The sequence below is a fragment of the Podospora anserina genome, chromosome 4 (assembly GCF_000226545.1).
Source record: "Podospora anserina S mat+ genomic DNA chromosome 4, supercontig 4".
Taxonomy (NCBI): Eukaryota; Fungi; Ascomycota; class Sordariomycetes; order Sordariales; family Podosporaceae; genus Podospora; species Podospora anserina.
In genome coordinates, this window is record NW_001914850.1 from 1559081 (window position 1) to 1585452 (window position 26372).

The 26372-nt window shown below is 51.0% G+C and overlaps 6 protein-coding genes across 6 annotated transcripts; 3 read left to right on the plus strand and 3 right to left on the minus strand.

Moving 5' to 3' along the window:
* Positions 1 to 940: 940 nt before the first annotated feature.
* PODANS_4_6550 (uncharacterized protein) lies at positions 941 to 4038 on the plus strand (the record flags this gene model as incomplete). The annotated part of the gene is made up of 2 exons (XM_001906151.1): positions 941 to 3079; positions 3259 to 4038. 2 exons carry the CDS (start codon positions 941 to 943, stop codon positions 4036 to 4038), a joined length of 2919 nt encoding a protein of 972 aa, XP_001906186.1.
* A 667-nt stretch (positions 4039 to 4705) lies between these two features.
* PODANS_4_6540 (uncharacterized protein) lies at positions 4706 to 6919 on the minus strand (the record flags this gene model as incomplete). The annotated part of the gene is made up of 3 exons (XM_001906152.1): positions 4706 to 4795; positions 4857 to 6420; positions 6474 to 6919. The coding sequence occupies 3 exons, from the start codon at positions 6917 to 6919 to the stop codon at positions 4706 to 4708; spliced, it is 2100 nt and encodes a 699-aa protein (XP_001906187.1).
* A 1425-nt stretch (positions 6920 to 8344) lies between these two features.
* On the minus strand, positions 8345 to 9451 carry PODANS_4_6530 (uncharacterized protein; the record flags this gene model as incomplete). The annotated part of the gene is made up of 1 exon (XM_001906153.1): positions 8345 to 9451. The coding sequence occupies one exon, from the start codon at positions 9449 to 9451 to the stop codon at positions 8345 to 8347; it is 1107 nt and encodes a 368-aa protein (XP_001906188.1).
* A 2372-nt stretch (positions 9452 to 11823) lies between these two features.
* PODANS_4_6520 (uncharacterized protein) lies at positions 11824 to 12993 on the minus strand (the record flags this gene model as incomplete). The annotated part of the gene is made up of 1 exon (XM_001906154.1): positions 11824 to 12993. One exon carries the CDS (start codon positions 12991 to 12993, stop codon positions 11824 to 11826), a length of 1170 nt encoding a protein of 389 aa, XP_001906189.1.
* Positions 12994 to 14490: 1497 nt separating this feature from the next.
* PODANS_4_6510 (uncharacterized protein) lies at positions 14491 to 15827 on the plus strand (the record flags this gene model as incomplete). Its single annotated transcript, XM_001906155.1, has 3 exons — positions 14491 to 15321; positions 15376 to 15532; positions 15589 to 15827. 3 exons carry the CDS (start codon positions 14491 to 14493, stop codon positions 15825 to 15827), a joined length of 1227 nt encoding a protein of 408 aa, XP_001906190.1.
* A 5293-nt stretch (positions 15828 to 21120) lies between these two features.
* On the plus strand, positions 21121 to 23308 carry PODANS_4_6500 (uncharacterized protein; the record flags this gene model as incomplete). Its single annotated transcript, XM_001906156.1, has 2 exons — positions 21121 to 22694; positions 22753 to 23308. 2 exons carry the CDS (start codon positions 21121 to 21123, stop codon positions 23306 to 23308), a joined length of 2130 nt encoding a protein of 709 aa, XP_001906191.1.
* Between the last annotated feature and the right edge of the window lie 3064 nt (positions 23309 to 26372).

The following is a 26372-nucleotide window of genomic DNA, read 5'->3' on the forward strand; positions in this document are numbered from 1 at the left end:
AGATGTCGGCGGCGTCTTCGGTAGGAAGTAGGACAATAAACCTGGCAGATAGTCCAAAGGGTCGAACGATGGCAAGTAAAGTATTTGTGCCAGTCAAGATCTGCGCACTGGCCAGACAGGAGGTGCGAACGTGTGTTCGTGATGGGTGGATGATGGATTATGCATGGGTTGTTTGCTGGATGTCTCTGCCTGCCTGTTGGTTACGTATGGGCCGCCCCCAGGAGCTCGCCTTGCCAAGCGAAACAGTGGACTACCTACACCTGTCAGCCCGTGGCTTGGGACAGCCGCCCCGCCATCATTAGGTGTGGCTTGTGCCAGGCAGGCGGGCTTTGGAGACAAATAGTTCTAGGTACTTCTGAAGTTTCTAACTCCCATTGGCCACATGGGTGTGTTATGGTATCAAGAATTCAATGTATTCTCAGAGGAGGCCCCAAGACAGCTCGTTCCTTTATTTGAGAATTCAAGAGTGACGGGAGTGCGTGAAGCTGGTGTGGGGTATATCATGCCCCCCCAAGAACAGGCAGGGCGCCAAGAGCACTGCAAGTACCTCGACGACCGGGGAGCCGGGGTCTAAACGACAGTGGGCTTCCACCATCTCAACGACCGCATTCGTCACAACTTCACGACACAACTGCCACGGGCGGGATCCCCCACCGCGCAAACAATGGATGGATGGACAACCCTTTGATCTCGAGACAAAGAATGCGCTGCTTTCCGCCCAAGCTTCACTCCTCGCTTTTCGCCCTCGACCAGACTTGCCGCTCTTTCTTAACGACCTCATGCCCTCGACGACTGCTTACGACGACTTGATCCCCCACCCACGTATCTGCTTCTTCGCAACACGGTTCTCTCCCGTCTTTCGACTTCTCGAGTGTTCCAAAGCAAGACCAAGGTACAAGGTCCACCTTCCAACGTTCTCTCCATGACAAGGGCTGTCACCATGATGGACCATGCAGGATCCTCGCGCGCGGGGCCAACAAATGGTGGGCTTCCAAATGGAGGAGGAAATGGGACGAGAAGGCCGCTTCCACACATTGACGACATCACGTCGGTTGAAGTCGACCTCGACCCTCATGCTCCGATTGAGCGAGTGGTGCAAATGGCCGAAAACTATCTTCGACAGGCTGAATCATCAAAGACGTTTGGTCGTCCTGACCTTGCCCTCAAAGACTATATACGGGCCAGTATCATTGTGTTGGATCTGATCAAGAAGAACAAAGGCTGGGTGTCGATGCAGAGGGATTCCAGGGCGCTTCATGACCGGTACACTCGTGTGTTAAGGCAGCTTGATGCTACGCATACCGAGTTCGAGAGGATCAAGATGGAAATCAAGGCAGACAATGCTAGGACTTGTGTCCAACCAACCGCCCAGAGGCAGAGTCGGAATGGGGGACATATGATTAACGGGAACGATTTCGAAAGGACAAACGGCGCAACAAATGGCACGTCATCGGACCAGAGTTTCTCCCCCTTGTCGCCTCCGAGAATGAAGCCGGTGGTGGGCCCTAAACCACAGGGTCTCCATGGCAATGCAATCTCCAAGCCCTCGGCCAAAGCGCAGGACCTGGCCCAACGGTTTGCGAATTTGAGGACAACCACAGTACAGACGACCCAAGACCCCCGCGTCCGAACCCAGCCGATCGTGTCACCAACAACGGCGGTAGCACCCGGCAGTCCACCTCCATTGTTCTCGCAAACGTCTCTCGGCGGGTTACCGCGAATGCCAGATGCCATTTACAATCCACCCAGGGGCACCGTTTCGAAGGAGGCAGCCGCACTGCCTTCCAGTACTCCCCGTGCCATGTTCTCTAGGACAGGTTCGGTGTCGTCCATCAACATTACCAAAGCCCCAAGACCGTCCATGGCAGGAGAGATATTTTCGACAGCTCAAAGCTTCGACAGGCCGACATCAAACAAGAGAACAAAACTCTCATTACCCAACTTCTACGATGAAACGATATCCGTCAAGGATCTGCTCCAGTACCAGCAGGCAGGCTCCAAGGAGATATCAATATTAATAGTGGACATTAGGAGTCGTGAAGAATTTGACGAAGGTCACATTCTATCTCAGGCCACCATATGCGTGGAGCCCGAGGTACTATCGAGACCGCACATCTCGGGCGAGGACATTGCCAATAGCATGGTACTGGCGCCCGCAAGTGAACAGCTTCTCTTTGAGAAACGGGCCGACTTTGATCTGGTGGTCTTTTATGATCAGGACTCGACCGCGGTTCCCGCAACACCATCAAACAGCATAGAGCACACCGTATTCAACTTTTTCGGCGCCCTCAGCTTTTATGACTTTGTCGGCGAAAGAGCTGCCAAATCACGGCCTAAACTGCTCGAAGGCGGGCTGGATGCATGGACGAGCATGGTTGGAAAGGCCAGCTTGCAGACATCATCAACCATCGATCCAACCGCGAAGCAGGCATCCACTGCCATGACCAGGTCATTCTTGAACCAAAAACAGAAGTATGCTGCACGACCCATCCAGAATCCCGAGGAAGCCAAACGCTGGGAAAAGCACATTTCCGATCCCGCATCCATAATACCCATCCGAACAACCGAAGACTTTCTCCGTCGCTACCCGCCGGTATCAGGACAGAAAGAGTCCATGGTTTCTTCGTCTGCGCCGTCGCCACCTAGCCAAAGTTTAGAAAGTCCCCTCTATGATCGAATATCCCGCGATGAGAATTTCTACAGCTCCCTACCATCCCCACCGGCTCGTCCCGCCCCTGCGGTTCCTCGCCGTAGTCATAGCGGACTGTCAGATGAACCTGTTCTAGCAAAGGCGGTCGGAATCGCCCCCGGCGCCGCAAGGCCCGAAGTGCGGAAAAATCGCACCGGTCTCTACAACCCAGGAGTTCATTGCTTTGCCAACAGCTCACTTCAGTCATTGTTTGCCACGCCTGGTTTCTGCAAAGAGGTATACGATGGATCGTGGAGGCACAACTACAAAGCTCCGAAAAAGCTGGACGAAACCATTGACAACCCCCAACTCTTGATGAAATGTTTGGAAAATCTCTTCCAGTGGATCAACACCGGATCTTTCAAGTATATCCATGCCAAGACCTTCATGGTACGTAAAACAGTTCAAGTGTGTTCAGCATCAGTCACTAACAGTGCGTGTAGCAATACATCCGTTACATCCACTCCAAATCAACCAGATCAAAAAACGACGGGGATCTTTTCGGGGGGAACCGCCAACAGGACGCACAAGAGTTCTATAACTTCATCCTCACAACCATTGACGATGAGACAAACACTCGTCGAGATCGGGTGACAAACGTGCGAGACGAGTACACACCTAACGAAGGCACCGCTGTCCAAAACGCAGTAAAATTCTGGAACAACTACGTTGAAGGTCACAACTCTTTGGTGACCAAATACTTCCGTGGTGTGGATGTGTACATCAACACCTGCTCCAAGTGCAACCACCAGTTCCAAAAGTTTGAGGTCTCCGACATGCGAATCCTCAATTTCCCTGATGGCGCGTCAGATCCCATCAGCATGCTGAAGCTGCTTGAACAGAGCGCCGCGCCAGAGAAAATGGACGGCGCCAGATGTGAGAAATGCAACTCGACAAAGCACCGCACTCGAGCCCGCAAGTTCGCCCGACTACCGGATCGGCTTGTCTTTTCCTTTCAGCGCAGCATTAATCAATTCGACAAGATGCAAAACATAGTACAGTTCCCGACCCAAGGGCTTGACGTGCGTCCTTATTTTGCCGGCGCGGCAAACGAACACGTCGACCCCCGCGATGAACACTACGAGGGTGACATGGTGTATGACCTCTATGCTGTGACGGTGCACATTGGCGAGACAACTACCTCGGGGCATTATATCGAGTACGTCAGGGATGATCGGAGCAGTGATCCGGAGAGCTGGTGGAAGTGCAATGATCGGGATGTCACGCCGCTCAAGGTCGGGCCGAAGAACCCCAGGAATCTTGAGCAGCTTTATGGGGATTCGGCGGCGAATGCTACGGCGTATTTGGTGTTTTATGAGAGGAGGGGGACAAGGAATCAAGATGTTTGAAGAGGAAGAGGAAGTTAGGGCAGGTGGCAGTGGCCCCTTTCTAATTCTGGAGCTTGGAAGAGGTTGGAAGACTGAACTAGATGATCAGGGTACTCAGGTTTGAGAAGGGTGGCGGGGGATAAATGGCGATGTATTTGGGTTTTGTGCTGTTTTTGGAAAGCATCAGGGTGGTTACCTAGATAGGTGATGGGTGGAGCATGGGTGGTTACTTGGCGGGTGGCTGTTTGTTGGTAGCAAAGGCGTGGGAGGGTTGTTGTTTAGTTGCTAGTGATACCAATCGAAAATCTGATGGTTTCTGTTCCCATAATCAACGACAGCATACTTCACTTCAAGTTTCTTCATCTTGAATCAATGGATCCTCGTTACAGTTGACTTCCACGGCTTTCTTCCATTTAATGCTTTTGACAACACAAATTGTCCACAAGTTATAACTAGACGTTCAAAACTTACAAAGTCCCTCAATAGAACCAGGGCAATATTCATATCCTCAAATCCATTGCTTCCAACCATGACGCATTATTCTTCAGGTAAAGTAATTCCATTGATTAATCCTAACTAACATCAAATATCAAATAAACATGCACTCCAAAACTCCATAGCAATGTCCTCCCAGCATGCACATCGGCTTGAAAACCAACAAAAGACAAGAGAACGCCCCGTTCATCACTCATTTGTTCCCCACAACCTCCTCAATCTGCTTCTTGTACCTCTCCCTAACCGCCCGCCTGTTGACCTTTTGCGTCGCCGTCACAAGACCCTACACCTCATCATTAGCCATCCGTTCTCTTTTCGTACTCTGTCAAAAGGAAAAAACTCACATTATTCGGCGTCCACTCATCATCCACAACCACAACCCCCGCCACCGTCTCCATCGAGCTCAACCCATTCTTCCTCGCCACCCCCTGCAAGCTCTTGAGCACCGCATCCCTCACCTTCTTGTCGCGATGCATATCCGCCTCACCAACCCCCAACTCCTTCGCCTTCTCCGCCAGCGCCTTGTCATTCGCCAATACAACCGCAATCGGCCTCGGGCTCCCGCTGTCCCCATGCACCATGATGTTCTGCACATACGCGGCACCCCTATACACCGCCTCGAGCTTCTCCAGCGCAATGTACTCCCCTCCCTGCAGCTTGACCAGGTTCTTCAACCGGTCAATCACCCTCACATGTCCATCCGGGTCAAACTGCCCGATATCTCCCGTCCTAAACCACCCATCCTCTGTGACAGCCTTGGCGGTTTCCTCCGGGTTCTCAAAATACTCCTTGAGAACCGGCTTCCCCCTAAGCAAGATCTCTCCCTGGGGCGGATTGGTAGGGTGATCAACCACATAATCCAGCTCGGGCAAGCTCACAAGCTTCATCTCCACCGCAGCAGGAACAGGCCCGATCGCCCCCGTCGTCCACTGCAACGGGCACCCAAGTGCTCCATTCCCGCACGTCTCGGTGAGCCCATACCCATTCATCATCGGCGCCACAACCAAACTCATAAACTTTTGCGTACCGGTGGCTATCCCACTCGCTCCATTGACGATGAACCTCAGTCTGCCTCCTGTCATAACCCGGACTTGGTCAAAGACGAGCTTGTCCAAAATGCCTTGACCAGGTAACCCAGTCCTGACCATCAAGTCCTTGAGCGCATACGCCCCCCAAAACAGGTTCTTCATGATAGCCCCACCACTGTTGACCTTTCCTTCTACTCCCTTCCGGACGGTCTCCCAGATTTGGGGGACACCAACCATGACCGTCGGTCGGAAAGCTCTCATGTCTCCGTAGCAGTTCCTCATGCTTTGATCGGACAGCGTCCGTGGGCTGCCGTACCCCAGAGTAGCCCCAACAAATATGGCAAGATTCTCCAACACCAACTCAAAGATATGCGCCAGAGGGAGATAAGCAAGAACATACTCCTTTTGTGAGACACTCTCCTCCATGACAGAAAACAACCCCGCCACCGCAGCAACAAACCCCCCATGACTAACTGGTACTCCCTTTGGTGGTCCGGTGCTGCCAGAGGTGTACATGATGCAGTAGACCTCTTCCGGATCCTTTGGCGGGTTCGCCTCGACGGGGTTATCCTGCCCCAGCTGCCGCAGTTCCTCAAAGCTCAACACCTTGAGATCTGGATGGGCAGATTTGAAAGAGTCAATCTCAGAGTCGGGGACTGGTTGGTGCGAGTTGTTGTTGTAGATCAAGAATTTAATCTGATCACCAGCTGCTTCGAGCGGTTTCTTCGCTGTCTTGAGAAGGTGAGGGTCGATGAAGATAGCAGAGGCTTTTGACTGCAGCAGTGAGTGCTCTACTCCCGACGGGCCCAAGGTGTCGTACGCGGTGACGATGGTGAGGGATTGGGAGGAGCAGGCGTGGGAGAGAGTTAGCCATTCGGGACTATTTTCACTGTTAATACCTTCCAGCATCATGTTATTACGGAGTGAACCTACCTGGTGGCAGCAAAAATATGCACCCTCTCCTTCTCCTTTAAACCCAGCTTCACCAACCCTGCTCCCACCTCGAGAGCCTGCTTAAAGTACTCCCCGTAGGTCAAATACCCATAGTCGCTCAGCTCGAAAAAGGTCCATTCCTTGTCCACCAGCTCCTCTTTTCCGTCGATCACTTTGGGGATTTTCTTGTTCTCTTTGTGGACTTTGATGAGCTTTCTGCTACCGATGGCCGGTTCGTCTGGGTAGAGCTTTGCCGAGCGCTTCAACAGGTCGAAGGTAGTATTAACATCCGGGGCGGGGCGCTCGAGGAGGCCATCGCGGGCTTTGGGATGACGACGGGGGATGGTCTCGTTGGGAACTTGAGGGTGGTTTGGCACCGGGATTGTGTAAGGCGGGTGTTGGACCTTCCTGAGGGGGATCGGGGAGGTGTTGTAGGAGGTGGGCATTTTGAGTTGTTACCCTGTGTAGGGAGAGGTACAGGGTGAGATGTAATAGGTTCGCAGGTAGGCGAAGAAGGCAGACAGCGGTCGTCTGAACTGCGTCGTGTAACCGGCAAGCTGTCAAACTTGCGAGTCGAAGCTTGTCAGAGCTAGTTTGCTCCAAGTTGGTCGAAAACACCTCTGCAAGTCCGTTGGTTAACTAGCCAAACTGGCGGAATCCGGAGAACCTAAAAGCTCGTTTCTTGTCCTTACCAAACGCCCCAATCTCCAAAGCTTGTGGTATCGATACCTCGGCTTTCAATAAAGTTGACTTGTGTAAGTCGGCCAAACTGTGGCTTGCATATACGGCGAGGCTGCTTTTGGTAGCGTGACCTGGGGGGCCGTGTAAGACAATCGGCTTGTAATTGGACGGTTGGTTACGTTCGTCAAAGAAAAGTATGGTATGCCAAGGAGGCGTTTTGAATTTTGTTGAGAAGGAACACAGGTGAAGCTTTTAGGATGTGTCAAAGAAAAGAAGCTGCCGGGTTGAGATGCCTCGGTTCAGGGTCATGGGAGCAGTTTCAACTCGGGGAGCTGGCTGTTTTGAGGTGTCCAGCGCAAGCGAGCTCGTCTCCATTTTTATTGTTTCAATGCCTTGATCGGTTGTTTTCCACAGGGTCGTACACAATGACCTCAACGATTTTTGAGCCGCGCGCTCCTTCTAAAGGCCCCAAGCAGCTGAGGTGGGTGATGACGGCACATGACAGGCCACACAGGGGGGTTCCCCCACTGTGTCGGAACTTGCCTTGCCAAGGTGCGCTAGAACCCCACCTGGTCCAAGCTCCCTTTGTCCACAGATGACGTCGGTCGAGTTCAGCCGCGCGGTTCTCGGGTTGAACCGTTTCTGATGTTGATTGAAGGTATTCCCAGCATACTATGCAAAAAGCTTTTCTCGATCTAATAACCTTCATGGGAAATGTTTTGCCTGGTGAAGAATGCTGAAATGACCCTGATTGCTTCAGCCCTATGAGCACGCCAATGTGGGGTGTAAGGAACAGGGTCGAACGATGTCCCCACCACACGATGTCATCGATTGTTTGCTGGGAAAGGTTCATGAGGTTGCGGTTTACATCAGGTCAGCTGGAAAGTCGCATTCACCGAATAGATAAGAGAAGCACTCATAGAACAGATGAAAGAGAAGGAAAATCAGGGTGGTATCTATTTTCTGCCGAGATGCCGGTAAAGTAAAGGGGCGCACTGTTAAGAATTTCGAACATCAGGCCATTTGAAGTCCTGCGATATACCTCATTACTCTGTCGACAAGGTGGAGAATTTCATAAGGATCCAGGTGCAGTCTGGCCCTCAATCAGCTCCATGGTTTTGTGGTATGAGATGCGAAAAATATTCGTACATGGGAGCCGTACATCGTACTTCACCCCAAGAGGAGCCTACTCATTCTTCGTCGCTTTCCAGCTCCTCATCAGTGCTGGCTACCTCCTCCTGGGCCTCATGCCATTCCTCCGCGGTGTCAGTCTCCTCGTTTATCTCATTGTCGTAAAACAAAACCGCCTTGTCGCCATACTTTTCCACAAGCAACTCGTCAAATTGCTTGTAAACCTCTGAATAGTCCTCTTGATCTGGCTTGTCATCAAAGCTAGGCCAATATCTCCAAGGTGAAGTCCGCATGTCCACCTGACAAACATCCACTCGTTCCTTCGATCGCTTCAGTTGCAGCATCCCACATCTGTCCTTGATTTGAAGAACCACGACCCAATAAATTTCATATGGCCAATCCCACCCCATTGCGCTCATATATTCCATCAGAGGCTTCAAGCATTTCGTTGCCGCATCGCCATCCCTCCGAGCCAGTGCCTCCATCACTTCCTCCAAAAACCCGAGCTCCTTTTGCAGGCACCTGTCTCTCACCTCACTGTACAACAGTGCAAACTCATGAGCTTCGACTACTGAGGGCCGCCGCCACCCCGTATCGGAAAGCTCAGAGTCGGTGAACGTCATGCAATCTCGAAGGCAATGCCACGCGGTCCAGGATTGGTTCCCCACCCCAAGAACCCAGCTGACTTCCACGTTCTGGCTTCGTAAGTACTGTAGTGTACTGGCATTGGAATAGACAGCGGCGATGTGGAGGATGTTCCCCTGTTTGTATACTACATCCAGTCGAGCCCCAGCTTCAACCAAAAGTCGCAGACATGTGAGGTTGCCTTGTCGCAGAGCCACGAGTGCAGCTGTCCTCCCAGAATCATCACGAGCTTCGAGATCCACTCCAAAGCGGCCCTGAAAAAGAAAGGCCAAGATCAAGCTGAGACTCCGTGCTTCGACTTGAGGATTCCCAGCTAATATTATTAGAGGCGAGCGTATGTGAAGATCCCTTGTCAAGGCATTCACCAGCCAAGGATGCTGCAGCGCCGTAATTTTAAGAATCTCTTCTCGTCTATCCCAATCGTGGTGGACTATACTTACAAATAAATAGTGAATGGCAAGAAACCTCCGTTGTTGTAAATACCAACATCGCAGTTTGCATCGAGGAGGATCCCCACGCATTCTTTGCACAAAACAAGCATAGCTTTATGCAGTGCAGTATTGCCGCTAATTTCGTTGATGTAATTGATGTTTGCCCCATGGCAGATCAAAGCTTTCATAGCGACATGTGCGTGTGCACCTACCGCTGTGTCGAACGGTGTTAAGCCACAAGAGTCTGGCATGTTGATAGCATCCTGGTGCGCTATTATAAGAGAATGAACGTCGTCAGTAGTGTGGATTGCATTGTGTAATGGCCATGAAACAACATCATCTGTTTCTCCCGACAGAATCATGATTTCTTCGAACAGTGCTTCACGGGTGGAGGTAATACGTGTGGAAGTAAAATCTGTCGAGGGAGGATAGAAGCCACGGCTTCGAACAAGATGAATTACTTTTATGCTGGATCTTTGCATGCATTAGTTACCAAAACAACGGTACGTATTGCGAGATGAAGCATAAGGTAGGGATGGCAACTGAACGGAGGTTCATCGCTCACTTTGGAAGTCCGGTAGTTGGAAAAAGTCGTTCCCAGTAATTTACCAAAGTTTGCAATTCTAGATCTCCCAAAAATATCAACGCCACGTAGAATTAAGTAACGCAGTGGTTAACAACATTCCGATGTAGAGTAACACCACGAAAAGGCACTCACATTCATCATAGGCTCGCCAAACGTAGGCACATGGTCACTTGGGTAATATAGAGCACCAGCTTCTGAGTGTATTTCAAGTCGCTGGAAGTCCATTTCCCCATACAAGAAATCCACAAGTTCCCCATAATAAGGAGCTTGGCGTGAAATTAAAAGATGTAAATGTGCACCATAGCCGCCCATGCTCCCAATCGACATTCTGAAGCCACGATAATAGTGATAAAGCCATGAAGAAAAGTTGCACTCAAAGCTTGTTGACGAACGTGAACGTTGACAGCCCGGGCGATCGCATTTCCATGTTTTTGTAATGGCGCTGATGTCGTACTCGAGCATGAAGGAACCGATAGCTGACCTTAGCCATGAGGAAGACCGCGCCTGCTTCCTCGAGGTATGACATCGGCAACTGCAATCCCGTGTGCATTGCTCAGCAGCCCTCAACAAGACAGTTATCAGGCCAATCTGAGCACACCCCTCCGGGAGGCTTTGTGACGTGGGTGTATGAACTAATATCTCGGTAGATGCGGAGTCTGCATCGCCATTTGCTGACGCTTCTGGGACGATAGTTGGGTTTGAAGCGTGGCTCTGTAACAGCTTTGCTATCCCGGAATGATTATGAATAGTCACTGCCCGTATTTCGAGCATGATTTTATGGTGTTGTTTCCTGGCAGCTTCAAAATCAGTTTCGCTGAAAGGATAGTAGTAATGAGAGCCTGGAAAACGCTCACTCAGGTTCCTCCATCGATATAGTTAAAGCGGCAAGTTGAAGTTGTAGGTGAATAGTTCGGGCACGCTCACAGAGATGTGTCACCTATTTCTTTTTCCACATCCATTTCGCATGCTTGACATCTGTCCCACCAAAGCAGCTGTCGTGGAGGCTTTGGAGATCGGAGACCAGGACTTGAAGCTCCAGAGTTGCTTTTTTCAGGTCTGAAAAATCATCGGAAGATGCGGACCAGGTCCCGTCCTCTGATTGACCTGAGCTTGGACCCGGAGACGAGGAATTTGCGTCGAATCTCTTTAACAGTCTTTCAATCTTTGCGAGGATCACCCGTAATGTTTCCAGCTAACACCCGGTTAGGACGAGCGTTCTTCATAGTGGGTGTCAAATGATGATGGCCATACCTCATTCAGCAGAAACGCAAGTTCACCCCTAGCCTCTGTAATAGCACGCAATGCCAGGTGGCTTGCATGCATGGGCTCCTGCTCTTCCAATCGGACAGGTGCAAAAATGCAGATCGGGCTGATTTTCTTTACCTCGAGAAGTTATCCAGGTAGTCGATATGCTCCCAGTTTGTACCACATCACGATATACCTGTGCATGGTGCTTGTTATTAAAGATAATCAAGTGGCTATCTACCTAGCCCGCCCCGCGACTTCCATTCGACCTCCCCAGATCTCGATCATAACAGCCCTTCAACCATAATCACGAGTCCAGTAGCCTGCAAACAAAATAGAATCAAGGACAGAGGCTACTAGGAACAGAGATAGGAAAAGCTAGGACCAGAGGTAGAGAGGTTACGAATGCAGATTGGAAAGGCTAGGACTCTTAAGACTTGGAGAGCGAGGATCAAAAACAGGTAAAACTGAATTACAAGAGATGACTTATAATCTCATCATAAACTCATCCATCACCACTTAGTCATTTCCCCCACAAATAAGCAAAGATTTCCATGTCCAGCAAATTATCACCCCATACCCTTCCCTGATAAGTCAATCCGCATCTCCTCATCCTCCTTTTCATCACCCTTCACTCCTGACAAATAATGCTCTTCATCTTCTCAATAGCATCCCACCCAACCTCTTCTATCCACAACACCTTCATAGACCAACCTCCGATTTCAGGATTGTTGATCTTATTCCGCCCACCAGCCTGAGACGCCCCCTTGGGCGCTTTAGAGATGCGGCAGATACACCGGCACAGCTTTCTCTCACGCTCGACCTCATTTTGTTGCGAGAATTGCGACGGAGGTGGTCCAGCCGAAAGGAAGATGCTACTCAGTTTATCAAGAACCCCGTCGGGCCTCCAATTCTCCAACACACCCCAGACATGGGGCTTCAAATCTTTCCACAGGTCCATGAACTGAAAGTGCTGCGTTCGAAACGAGTTGTCATGTTTGATGACATTGAAGAGTGGAATCTGAGTGGCAGAGGGTCGGTTTCGGTATGAGTAGTTCACTCGCGCGTAGAGCTCATACACGACATCTCGGTTTTGGGATGAATTCCGAACGTTCTCCGCGATGAGATGCCCGAGGCGGAAGCAAGTGCGTGAAACGGTGTTATTTGAGAGTCCGCACACGGGAGATTTGTCCCGAAGTGTCGATGGGAAGGGCGGTCGATTGAATGGCCGAACCACAAGCTGGTGAGATGGAGCCAACTCAGGTTTCTGCGAATGAGTTGATAAAATTTCAGGTACTGGCTGAGATTTAGGCGGGTCAACGGAATGGGGCCTGGCTTGTGAGGCTAGTTGGTCCACGATCGGGCTCCAATCAATATCTGAGTCCATGAGGTCCTCATCCTCTTCTGGCCCCTCTGCAGGCTTGCCGTGAAAAGACCTTTTAAGGTCCGGATCGTACGTCCCCACAGACGAGATACTGCTCATGTCTCGTAGCACGCTGGTCGGTGGTGATTGGCGTGATGGTCGGTCGATCGAGTCTGCCAACTTCACCAAATCCTCTTCATCGAGCGACGCCACCGAGTAGCTTTCGTCTTCGCCCTCAACTTTCGGCATGTTGGAAAAAGACATAAGATTGACAGCGACACCTCGAGGGTCAAACATGTTGCAATCTGCGTAGGGTGGTTCCTGGGTTTCCTGGTTGCGTGGGGGCCCGTTGTGGTTGGCAGGACCATCCTCCTGTTTGTTGCCATTCTCGCTATGTCCCCATGTTCGAGTTGAGTCTGGAAGAGAACACAAACTCATAGTGTGCCTTGCGCTAGGAAGCACACCATTGGCGTCTGTTTGGAGAGTTGTCCCAGGTGTTGCGGGATGACATTGTTCAAGGTAGGTCTCATCGATGAACTGGTCCAGCTTGGAGACCGTCGCTGCCAACGACCCGGGGTTTGCGGCATCCAAATCGTCTGTGGTCGAAAAGGACCACAAGTTGACGGTGGATGAGGCATTGGCTAGCTCACTCGTCAGCTTAGACGTCGGATAATCGACGGCGACGGAGGCATTCTTTGGGTAATTCTGTGCAGACGAATGGGCAGGGCGATCAACATAGCTTAGCCGTGCTTTCTTCGCGGGCCGCCGGAGCCCGAGCTCTTCGTGATCATCTTGAGAGTCTTCGGACAGGTCGTAGGGGTCCTTCGATTCCGAACCCAACTCTTCTGGGCGAAAGAGGCCTCCGTTCTGGTGCGAGACCGAAGTCTGGGCATGTCTTGATTTCGGTAGCCTTTGCAATGTCAGTTAGTGGAGTTAAAGAAGCGTGGGAATGGTGGACACGACTCACGTTTTGGCGACCTTCCCAGCCAGCTGAGACTGCCGTTGCTCCATCGTCACCAGCCTCTGTCCCGGTGTGCACTGCTTTAAGAAAGTGCGAGTATTCTGTCGACGCAGGTTTGTGACAAAGGCCAAGAGAGCCGGCTGTGACAGACCTCAGAGAGACCCGAAAAGTATTCCTCAAGAAAGTGAAATTTGGTCTCCGCCATTCTCCCACACATTTTTTCTTCAGATTTGTGCGATTCGTGGGGTGGTCTTGCCTTTGCGTGTAAGTCATTCCTTCCTATCTTGTCCAACTCCCCCCTGGCAAGGCCCCTGAGACGACTAGACAGCTGGCTGACAGCTGCAGCCGCCTAACAGCTGACTGTGCTTGGCAGGCGCAATCAGGAGCTGTTGAATGGCCCAAGCTTCGGCGCCATTGACGATGATCACCGAGGAGTTGCGGGGCAGTTGCCATGATGCGAGTTTCCCGGGAATGTGACACCTTTGCCTGCTGCAGCCACTTGAAACGGCTTTTTCGTCTGTTGATGGCCAACTTTCCACCGTGTCATATCCAATGTATTGTGAGCGTACAATATTCGCGTCAACCTCTTCTCCTCCAGGTGTTCTGAGCGTTGTGTGAGGGGGCTCAGCACTTCACTGCCCTCAAGCTACCCCGCCATCTCCAGTGTTATCTTATCGCGCAACAACCACAAGGTGCGCCCAAGCCGGCCTTGACAGGACGCTTGCCCGGAGCCTCATTATCGTCTCGCCGAACTTTGCTATTTACGTCGCTTGAAGGGATTTTTCATCTTTTGCTTCTTTCTGAAGGCCATCTAATACCGCTTCTAAACCTCGGTTAGCATCTCGATGAGTTGACATCTCAGCAGGGTGTGTTCCGTCTCCCTGAGTGACGTGATGTGAAACAACTCGACATGTGAAAGCAATAGCTGACTGATGTGCTAGTGATCCGGCACACATAAACTACTCTCCACCATCATGTTCTCCCAAAAGAAACCCTACACGGCCGTCACCGTCACCATCGAACATCTGACGAGTGAGGCGATACCGGAAAATGATCTCAGTGGAATCCCAGAACTCGTCGAAGTCATCAACCTCCAGGATTCAGGTCCTTCAGAAGCCGCACGCGCCATCAGAAAGAAGCTCAAGTACGGAAATCTCCACCGGCAACTCCGCGCCCTCACCCTACTGGACGGTCTCATTCAGAATGCCGGTCCCCGCTTCCAGCGAAGCTTTGCTGACGAGGCTCTGCTTGAGCGTTTGCGGTTTTGCGGCAAGGCTCAGCTGTCTGACCCGGAGGTGAGGAAGAAGTGTACAGAGCTCTTCCGCAGCTGGGCCGTCCAATACAAGGGCGTCCGCGGACTAGAACAGATTGCTACTCTTCACAACGAGCTTCCTAAGAGGAAGCAGGTAGTGACTCAGGAGAGGTCCAAGGTGATCAAGGAAACATCAAACCCCTTTGGGGATGATGACGATGAACTCAGAAGCCCACCGGCGGCAGGTCCATCCCAGTCTGGACCTCGCCATGGCCTTGAAACAAGGACAGCCGGTACCGTTCAATCTTTTAGCCATACTTCCAAGGACGACAAGAAAAAGAAGGATAAGAAGGGCAAGAGACGCCAGCCGTTCAATCTCGAGGCTGAAAAGGAGCAGATGAAGGCCCATATCGCCGAAGCCTCCATTGCCTCGATCAATCTCACCAACACACTGCAGACCATCAACCGAGAAAAGGAGCGCATCTCGGAAAATCAGGCGGCGGTGCAGCGGTTTGAGGCTTGTAAGAGTCTTCGCAGGAAGATTCTGCGTTATGTGAGTCCACTGATACATCCAGTTTCGCCAGATTATTGTCTAACAGCAGTCTAGATCCATTATGTGGAATCCGAGGAATGGCTCGGCAGCCTTCTATACGCAAACGACACGCTCGTCACGGCACTCATGACGTTTGAGCAGCTTGACCGCTCCATTGATGCGGACAGTGATTCTGACGATGAACTTGCCGAGCAAGCGCACCTGTACCGAAGTATGTACTTTTTCTCCATTGCAATGGTCTGATTCAAATGCTAACCCATTCTTTAGTGGCGACAGAAAAGCAAAAAGGCAAAGAGCCAGGTTCGCCATCGAGGCCCAGATCTCCAGTTGCCGGTATGGCTAGTCTCAACATCACGTCTCCTGCTCGACCATCGGCTCCACCACGGCCATCTGCACCCAAACCGTCTATTCAACGCCGCGTTGAGCCGTCCGATGATGAAGACTCGGAGGAAGAGGAAGATGACAACCCGTTTGCTGACCGGAATGCCGTCCTTAAGGCGGAGTGAGCATGAGGATTGGTGACGGGGAAGTCATGGCTGGTAGGGTTGTGTTGAGCGATCTTGGAAGACTTGTTTGAAGCGGATTACTATCATTTGGGTACTTTTATCTCAAGGGCAAACCTTTGGCAAGAAAGGTCGTCACCCCAGCTTCGTGACATATCCCTTCCTTGTTGGGTGACTGATCTTGGTGAAGAATGGACATTATGGCTTTAGCATTGCAGCCCCTGATTATGGTATTCCTGACTGTTGCGGAGTTACTAATGCTCGCTTGATCTTGCGCCGATGTCGCTCCCTTTTGAGATTTGTTATGTAGGACAAAAGCTGATATACGGAAGATGGGCTACACAAAACAGGACTTCCATCCAAGTATATACAAGTTATATATTTTAGCATGACACAGGCTTGCCTCCAGGGCTCGCTTTGCTTAGGTCGTTGTACTCTTTCGTAACTATTTCACTGGTTTTGGAAGAATATCAGTGCAAATGACTACTACCATGAACCAACATCATGAGCCTCTACTGGTGTACATGATATCAACGTGGGGTGATGCCCCCGTACACAACCACGTTACGATGTGTACCTCGTGACGAATCTTTGGGTAAAATCTCATAAAGTAGTATTCGTGCCATGGGAAAACAGAAGCTATAAGGGGAGTCCAACAACAACAACAACCCCCCCCCCCCCCGCTTCTTGGCAGGAGAAGTTATTGAAAGGTGTTTTTGTGTGATGGTGATACTACGGGTGGGTATCTATCTGCTGTGGATACGCACTTGATGTCGTGTGCTTGTCATTTTGGAGGGATTGGGGACACGAAAATCTGGGAATGGTAGACCGGGAGGGGATATGGTGGATGTGTGACGATGGTTCTTTCGATGTTGAGAGAGGGGGAGAGTGTGTGTGATGGATCAGAATACCTATCTAGCTGGTGTTTGTCTCGAGGAGGAAACAGATGCCTGCCGGGGAGTGGTTGTGGAATGGGTAAACAAAAAGGGGGGATGGTGATGAGCTGTTTGTTCCACTGGAAAGGGGTAAACTAGTTTGTGATGGTCATGGGTGGGGGACAAGACTGTTGGAGAACAGGATGGGGAATAGATGATAGGAGTGAGTGACTTGATCTCCGTTGCTGCAGAGCAAAAGAAAAGTGCAGTATGCAGTGGAGACGTGGTAAAATGCACGACATTTGGGGGAGATGACTGCTTGCATTTGCTGTAGGGTCTGGGTGATGTCCACGTCAATGGGGGTCCAGACCTTGGGGTTTGAGTCTGAAGTCATGCCCTCGAGTTGAGAGCATCTCGACTCCCTTGGCGGGTTTGTCAGGTGAAACCGACAATGGGAACAAGCACTGGGGGTGAGACATTAGGGTCCAATCTGATAGGGAAGAAGGTGACTACCATTTTTTAGGGTGGTCATTGTCTTTTTTCCCACGATATGCGGGAACAAACAAGTTTGATGGTGGTGGTGGTGGTGGTGGTGAAGGTTGTTCATGTCATGCTGATGGGGTGCCACCCGGGTCCAAGGCTTTCGTAGTGGTACCTTTCCCGAAGTCACTGTTGGTGTTGCTGGAGTTTACTGATGGTGGGCAGGATAAAATGAGATAAATTCTATGGGAATTATTTTGCTTGAAGATAACGGTGAGGAGTTGTCAGGTGGTGGGAATACTGACGATAGCTACCCCGCGCAAAACGGAAGCTTTCGATCTGTAACACCCCAAGCCACTCAGCCCAACAAGAGTGAGGCGGTGCTGGATGCTCAGCCATACTTTGGTTTCCTAGGGAAGTGATGGACGAGCTGAAATGGTCTGCAAGTGGCCAAAATTAGATAGCTGGACTTTGCCTTTGCCAGACATTATTGAAGACACCAAAGATATCTCAGGACACCCATAGTTCAATGCCATCATTCTTCTTCAGAATACTCTCAGCAACCTCTTCATCATGTGTGTCGCCGTATATGCAACGACATGTAAGCACCTCGTGGCTTCCGGCGCTGCTCCGATAGGTAGCAAGACCGGCCACGAGAAGCTCTTTGTCATCAACGGTGACGTTCCAAATCTTGATCGCAAAGTCACACATGAAAATTAACGGCAAATCAAATAATAGACTGGAAATAAATACTCGAATAAAATGATTTATCCCGCGGTCAACTCACAACTGACTTCTAGAAGCATATTGATAGGACGATTTAACCATCACATGGACGCGCTTCGCCGTCCCGTTTATCCCTCCTCCGTCCCGCCCTTCCCCAAGAGCTTGACGCCCCCCCGCACCCGGCCCCAAAAGCTCTACTTTAGGGATAAGTTGGTGTGTGGCCGACAGCCCCTCGGGCCATGGTACCTTGAAAAAATGCTGGTCATCTGGTTGCCAACTCATCAACTCTTTTACCAGGTGAGTCGCAGCCCCGTTCCCCATCCATCCATCCATCCATGATATCAAGCCATCCTATGGAAATGGAGTTCCAATTCCATTCCGCCGGCTGCCATCCCGAATCCAGGCTGAAGTTACTGACCGTCTTTTCTTCCGAAAGCAGGGGATTTGACAAGCACCGACGAATGGAAATGCCAATGCTATCACTGTCAAATCATTGTGCCTCTTGTTTGACAACCACCGTCGTCATACATTCCCGCTCTCCCAAGTCACGACACCCTGCTCGCAGCAACCATTGCATGCCTCACCTACACAAACTGGGTCACTCCAGCCGGGCAACAAACACGAGGAAGCAAGCAGCAAGCAGCCTTGCCCTTCATCCTATCCCTTATCTGCCGAAGCTGCCAAAACCCGCTCACAAAGTTGATATCTGACATGACTAGCGAACAACAGCGCTGCGAAAAGGAGGCGTCAAGTCAGTAGGGCTCTGGTACAGACACTGATAGGAACGCTTAAGACATGACATGACATGACGCTGTCCCGGCCGCGCGGTTGCGGTTGGGCGCCAAACCTGCCGCACTCTCACCCGTCCGCCATCATCACCTTATCACCTGTCAGAAAGTTGAAGCGTCAATCGGGGGCTGTCGTCACGATCAGTTGGTGCTGGCCCGGACGGGGCTGGAACTTGGACACGCTGTCTAACTGGCAGGTCACCACTCACGCCTCGGTGTAAAGATAGGTGGGCAAGGTAGGTCGGGCCAATATGGGAGATGGATGGCTTGACGTGGCAGTTGGACCACATGTCTTGCTGTTTTATCTCTCACCAGGCATTTTCTTTCTTTTGGTACCTTTTGGAGCCATGCAACCGGCAGTGAGGTCGATGAGTCCGATTTGAGGCCTCAGATGCAGCTGCATGGCGTCTGCACGTTCAGCACTTGATGCTGCACTTGCCACCGCTGACAGACTTCGGGATTTTTCTTTTCTTCTTTGCGACGAGACGCTAGGGATTGTGATCTTCGATCATGTTGGTATCGTATGCAGAGGCTGAAGACGGATTCAGAAGAGGCCAATTGGTAGTTCCGCATTCAACCGCCATTCCATTGCTGATCCTCTTGGCCAGCTGTCACCTGGGCATACGAATATGCGGTTGATTTGAGCTCTCTTTTCGGCAATTTCTTCTATTCTCTAATGTTTATCTCTTCCAACACAGCAAGGCTTAGGACTCTGATCACGTCGAGTTTTACAGATCGCAAGACAACCAGCCATTGAGCACCATGCCAACTAGTTCCGTTACGTGGTTGGGAGCCTTCATAATCTGCCATACTCGGCTATTATATGCTGGACTTTTGGAATATCGACTGGCCTGGGATTGATGACTGCTTGGCCATGCAGCTGGAACTCGGCAAAGCATGGCTGGCCATTGTTGGATTGATTTTCGAAGAAGTACCAAAGACATATCCAGGGACAAGGCCGGGATCTCTGAGTTACATTCCATCAGTGTCCAGTACATGCCTACTTGTCCCTGGGGCAGCACCTTTGGCTTCAAAGCTATTTGCTTCTGCAAGTGCGGCTGCCATGAAATGCATGCGACAGGTGAATGCATTCTGGACGCAGGGAAATTGAACTTTGACTTCGTAAGCTTCCTTCCTCATACTGTAGGTGGAATAGCAATCGAGACTCCGATATCATACGTACCTAGTAAAGTGACCTGCTACATTGAAAAATAGAGAGATCAATGATACTTCTAGCATCTACTAGCAGCCATCGCGATTGTTGCCATAACTATTCAGGATACGACCTGTAACCAAAGTCCAGTACAAGATGTTGTTCTGGTAAGCTCAGTCGTCGGGGGTGGAATACCGGAAGCCATCCGACAAGCGAGACAGGAGGGCTCACCGAGCAATATAAGCTTGTCTTGAGTCTGCCCGATAGCTTTATATGCTGCCCATCCCATGTTGCTGCAAGTAATACAATTCGTTTTATATATCAACGCCAATTTCTCGGGTACCTAGATTACCTTGTCTCGTTCCACGTGGAAGTGCCGACGACTGAGACGATTTATCCGGAATATCCAGACCTCCATGCCTCCCGTTCATCCACGGTTTACACCTCTGTATACGGGAGCCGGGTTTGTCGCTCGGTTGAGGAATCTCTCCCGAAGCCAAGATGAGTTTGGTTTCTACCGGGCCGTCGCTGTGCTCACATGGCTTGAGGTCAACCTTGACATACCGAAACATGGGGATAGGTACGCTTGTATGGACTTTGCACCATACCTCCTTGTTTAGTGTGCCTGCAAAGGCCCGAAACCGATTTTGGCTGTTGGTCCGCCAAGAAGACACCATCAAGAATACCTCCCAACAGTTGAAGAATAAACATTCATCCGCCAGACATTCCTTGTTACACTTAAAAAAGGGGCTCAGGGGGTCACCACTGGAGAAGTCGTGATGGTGTTGAGCTCACCGAGCCTCACCTTGTCTCAGATGAGCTTAGCGTGGAAGTCTCACCTCAGAGCCCCACATTCGGCAGCCCCACAGTTGACGTCGGGTGGTGCTGCAGCTTTCACGGAGAACTCCAGAAACAGCGAGCTCTTGGCCTTGAACAATCGAAAGACATTCGGATATCTGAGTCACATGCCGAGAGCTTCACATCGCCGCATTAGCAATCGTTTCTGTATGATTCATTTTGAGTAAGAAGCTCGATTGCCACTCAAAAGGATAGAAGGCTTTTATTTATTAATTCTTTCTCGGGGTTACGCTTTCCAGTTTGGTCTCATTCAACAACAACTGGTCTTGGCGCTGTTGCCACTGCTCACTTAACGACCATCTTTCATTTTCACCACTGACGGTCAATACCTCATCAACAACGAACAAAACACCATTCTTTTATTTTGCTATTGTCAAAAACAAAATCTAGAGACGTCAGTTCAACAAGACGACATAATGATACCCCACCACCCCAAACCCGGCACCAGCACAACCCACAGCACCCAAGCAGTAACCTCCCCCCCACGCCCCTCCCGCGTCGTCCCAAAACCCATCCCCCCTCAACAAACCCTCGACACCCGAACCTACCAAATCAACCAGCTCAAACGCCGCTACCCCTCCCACAAGGAAACCTCGTTGCCAGGCGGCACCGGCACCTCCCTCAACTTCAACCTCGTCCCGTCAGACCCCGACTTCCCCTTCGACCTCCCCCAGCTGGAATGCGACCTCCACATTCCTTCTAAATACCCCAAGTCACCCGCCAAATTACACGTCAAAAACTCTGATATCCCCCGAGGCTTCGCGATTAACATCGAAAAGGGATGGGACAAGCTGGTTGAGGAACGGAAGGGGGGAGGCGGGACGCTCTTGAGTCTGGTAAATGGGCTTGACAAGAGATTAGAGGGGTTGCTGAGCGAGGAGAAGGCCGAGACGGTGAAATTGACGATTTTTAAAGACACCAGACACCTGGATCGGCAGCGAGTGGAGGAGGAGGAGGAGGAGGAGTCAAAAACTGAACCGGTTGTTGTGCCTCCTGTTAGGAGAGCTTATATCCCCTTGGAGACCTTCACACAAGCCCAGATTGCAGAGGCGAAAGTCCGGCGCGCGCAGGAAGTTAGACAGCTCGAGGCAAGAATGGGGCGGTTACAGCTTTATCACCGGTCGAGTGATGGGATTATTTACACGCTGCCTCTTGATTCGAAGAAGAGGGCCGAGTTACCGGGGGAGTTGAAGGGGGTCATGTCGGTGCAGCTGGTTGTGCCGTTGTTGTATCCGTTGCAGAATTTGAGGGTGTTGCTGAATGATGTTGAGGGAGGGAAGGAAGGGGAGGAGCTGGCGGAGGGGGTGGAGGAGTTGTTTAGTAGGAAGGCGGGGGAGTTGGTCAAGAAGGAGGGGAGTGAACAGGGGGAGAAGATGGGGTTGGTGGCGATGGTGAATTGGTTGGCGCAGAGGATTCATTTGTTGGTTAGGGAGGTGGTGAGGGAGAGGGAGAAGAGGAGGAAGGAGGGGGAGGAGGGGAGGGGGAAGGTGAAGGAGGTTGAGGTTAGGGAGGCGGAGCATGCTGCTAGTGTTGAGAGGGTTGGGCAGGTGGATAGGGGGCATTTGCATGTTATTCCCAGGCCGCCGGAGTGGGGGTTTGGGGATGATGGGACAGAATCTTCTAACTACGACTCTGAGGATGAGGATGATGAGGGTGGTGCTGAGCTTGGGAAGGATGGCGAGGAAATGGGGGGGCCGTCACTGCCTACTCGGACGATTGAGAAGGGGACAGCGATGTCATTCCCTTCGATTGAACTGCATGGGATTGAGCTGCTTCAGGTGTCGGTTCTGAGCCTCAATGTCAAGTGCGATCGTTGCAAGACGCTGAACGAAGTCACGGGGCTGAAGAATAACCTGGATAAGGCGAGCAGCTGCAAAAAGTGTGCCACTGCTTTTACTGTTAGGTATCGGCAAGAGCTGGTGCACATGAACTCCACAAGGGCGGGCTTCATTGATGCTACTGGGTGTACAGTTGCCGATTTGTTACCAAGGTATGTCTTATTCTGCTTTCTAGTCTCTCGTGAGACATATTGATTGACACAATCACAGCACCTTTGTCCCAGCATGCGGCAAATGCTCCCACCCCTCTCTCGGCCTCGTCTCCGTCCGCGGCGAGACAACGACCAACATCTGCCGGGAATGCCACGCCCGCTTCGCCTTCAAGATTCCCGACGTCAAATTCCTCGACTACGCCCCCGGCATGCACACTAGGCTACCGCCTACCTCTGGTCCTCGCCGCAAGACAGAAAAACTGGGTCTTCACGCTGGTGAACCTCTCCCGGAAAAGGGGTCCTGCCAGCACTACAAGAAGAGCTACAGATGGTTCCGGTTTTCGTGCTGTTCAAAGGTGTATCCGTGTGACAAGTGTCACGATGCGGCTGAGGAGCACATCAACGAGTGGGCGAACAGGATGATTTGCGGGTGGTGTTCACGGGAGCAGAATTACAGTGTGGAGAGTTGTGCGTTTTGCGGAAGGAGCGTGATTGGGAAGAGGGGCAGTGGGTATTGGGAGGGGGGGAAGGGGACGAGGGATAAGAGGTTGATGAGGAGGGGGGATAAGAGAAAGTATAGACGGGTGGGAGGGGGGGAGACGAGGAAGGATTGAGATGAAAGTCATCGGGGTATCCTAGAAGGAAATATTTCTTAGACTTAGAGCAAAATTCTGATGCCTTCATAAGTCTCTGTTACAGAGTTGCAACTATCTTGATGACCACCAGCAACCTGCAGCCCCATATGCAACCCCCTTCTCGCCTACCATTTACCGCGCTCTTGGATTCGGCACACACTCGCTCGGCTGGCGGCAGTCAAATGTATACATATGCAAGAAAGTTATAATTTATCTGGTGACTCGTACAATGTCTTGCATTAACATCACCCCCTTTTTTTCTTTTACTGTCACTTTCACCTTTTTAAAACGCCGCGCCTAACACACCACTACCGGCGGTTAAGGCCAGAGTCTCAGCGTCATCATGTCTCACCTCACCCACCTACCCGCTTTAGCGCGGGATAAAAAGCACAAAAAATCTGATTGGTTGGGAGAGTGATGGTTGTCAGGTTCAAGTCACGCTGGAGGGGTTTAAAAAGAGAAAAGGGGAATTGATCTGATGCTTGTTGTTAATCACGGGAATGGGTACGGGGAAAGGTATCTCGATCGTGGAGGAATCGAGATGTGATGAGGGTGCAGAGGGGATGGTCACGCTTGGGGAGAAGGATGGGGGAATTTTGGGGTGTTGATCTGTGATGGGTTTGGACGGACGAATCATTAAATCCAGATTCTTTTATTTTATTCTTTTGCCAGTGAGATAAAATAGAATAATAAATAAAATATTTCGGTGTCCGTTTTTATTTCTTGATTTTCATTCAAACCAGGCCCGCAACGTTACAAAATGGAATATCTTGGAAAGTCTTGATGTCTGCGCCTCATTTGTTTGATGATAGAACAGGCAATGACAGACAAGGTGGCCAAGAGGGGCTGACCGAGTGCCCGTTCTTTCCCGTGTCTCTTACTTACCTTTCCTTTCCGCTGGCCGGTGACCATTCCCAAACCCTGTCTGTGTTTGGATGTCTTTGTGAGTTGACCTGTGAGAGTTGAGGGTTGGGAAAGCTGAAAGGTCAAAGCTCCGGCTCGCTGGGCCTGCGTTCCGCCTCATTTAGTGCCATGTACCAACAATCAACGTTTGCCGGTACCAGAGAAATCACAATCCGGGGAACGCCTGGGACCAATTCCGGGCGGTTGGTTGGCTGCGAAATTGTGTCAAGGCAAGGCGGAAGGAATGTGGGGAAGGTTTTTGGGGGAGGATGACAGCGGCGGGCAAAATGCAGTCTGGGAATCTTGACAATCCAGATTGGGGATGTTGAGGTCCCATCACGAAGTCGAACTGGGAATTGAGAATGTCCAAATCTTGGTGAATGGGTGAACGGGATGCAACACTGCCGGCTTGGAAGTTGAGACTTTGGTTGGCAAGCAAATAGTCCTGTAATCGAAGATGGTGTGCTTTACTTGTCATCGAGATCACGACAAAACATCGGCCAGGGAAAGCCGTTTCTTTCTCGATATCTTGGTACATGTGAAGAGACAAAAGAAAAAGGGGGTCAAAATGTCGTCAGTCTACTGGATATTTCATTGGGAGATGCCGAATCTCGCAGTAGTGATGTTGTATCGCGGCTTGGCGTTTCTGTATCTCCAAAAAAAAAAACTGGGAATAAGGTTGGCGAGGGGGTACATGGTGAGTTTTGACAGGTTACCCAAAATTGGAAATTGATCGTCGAGTTTTCCACGTTTGGCTTTGAAGAGCGAGTCTTGGGCTCTTGGATGGCTTTCTTGGGGCTAGGGCTGCTGTGAGGGGTGGAAAGGCACGGATCGGTGGGTGGTAGATCTTGCGAGGTACGAGTGTCAATGTCGAAGTACAAAGGCTGAGGATAGAGGCGTGCAGAGTACACGGCAATCAGGACCCGGATTTCTGCAAGATAATCACATAATGGAGAGACTCTTTTGCCCGTTTTGGAACCGAGAGTTTTGATGCCGATGATTTCGTAGAATGAAGGTTGTTGTTGTGATTATATGTTGTGGAGTTCTTATGCTGTCGTTGTCCGCCCGGACGCCGAGGCCCGCACCTTCCGTGCCGGTGCCGGCGCCGGAAGCCACTGCGATAATAGATAAGATATCCGAGACCAGCACTTTAGAAGGTGCTCTTGGCTATCTGGTATCGAGTTCGAATGACCGCTTTGAACAACCCAATATCTGTTTTTCTCCTGCCGACCAGGTTGTAGATGGATATAGTTCTGACGGCCATGCATTGCAAATCATGGTCTATGCCGTCAACCCCGTCAATCAATGCGCATCGAAAAATCAGAAACGCCAATTAATTCATGTTTAACTTGGGATCGTCCCGACCACGCGGTCAAATCCGGGACGGGTGCAGCAGCCCAAACCCACCAGCATTGACATCATCTTGTCATTCCTCACCACGGTGAGCTCCACCAAATGTTACACAGCACAAGAAGTGAGTGAATCGGCTGCAAGGAAGAGCCTCATATATCGAATGTCACTCTGAGTATCTCGATGCTGAAGCAACTCAACCGGAGATTGAGTGAGAAGTGATCTTCACTCCCACACTCGCTCCGCGTGACCGTCCAGACACCGCTGTGCCCGTTTTACAGGCATAGAGATCTTCAAAAAACGGTCGCCGAGTTTCTTCGCCAGGGTAAAGAATTCTGGCACATGAGTCTTTAAGGCATCAAAGCGGCATCACCGAAAGCCACACTCGGGCACCATGAACCCGAAGAACGGAAATGCTTCTCGAAGAGGGATGGAAGTGATTCAGATTCATCGCTTGGGCGCATCTGATCACGAAGAGTTGAACTAGGTGAAGCGTAACAGAAACGAAAGCTGCCCTAGCAAGCAAAAAGCGCCGAGTGACCACAACAGCCAAGCCTTAAAATGAAGCCGTCGTCAACACCCCTTGCTGCTCGCCGCTCAGGCCTCGAGTGGTTGGTTGGACTTCCAAAGCCCTTCTGGAAGGCCCGAGAGTGGTGATAGCAGGGGCATTAGCTTCACTTGCACCGTTTCCGGAAGGTGAGCCTTTACATCCCATTGGTCCCAAGCTGTCGAGCTAGGGAAGACAGGGGTTCTCGAGGCTCTCTGGCGCCTTGGTGTTTGGTGTCAAAAC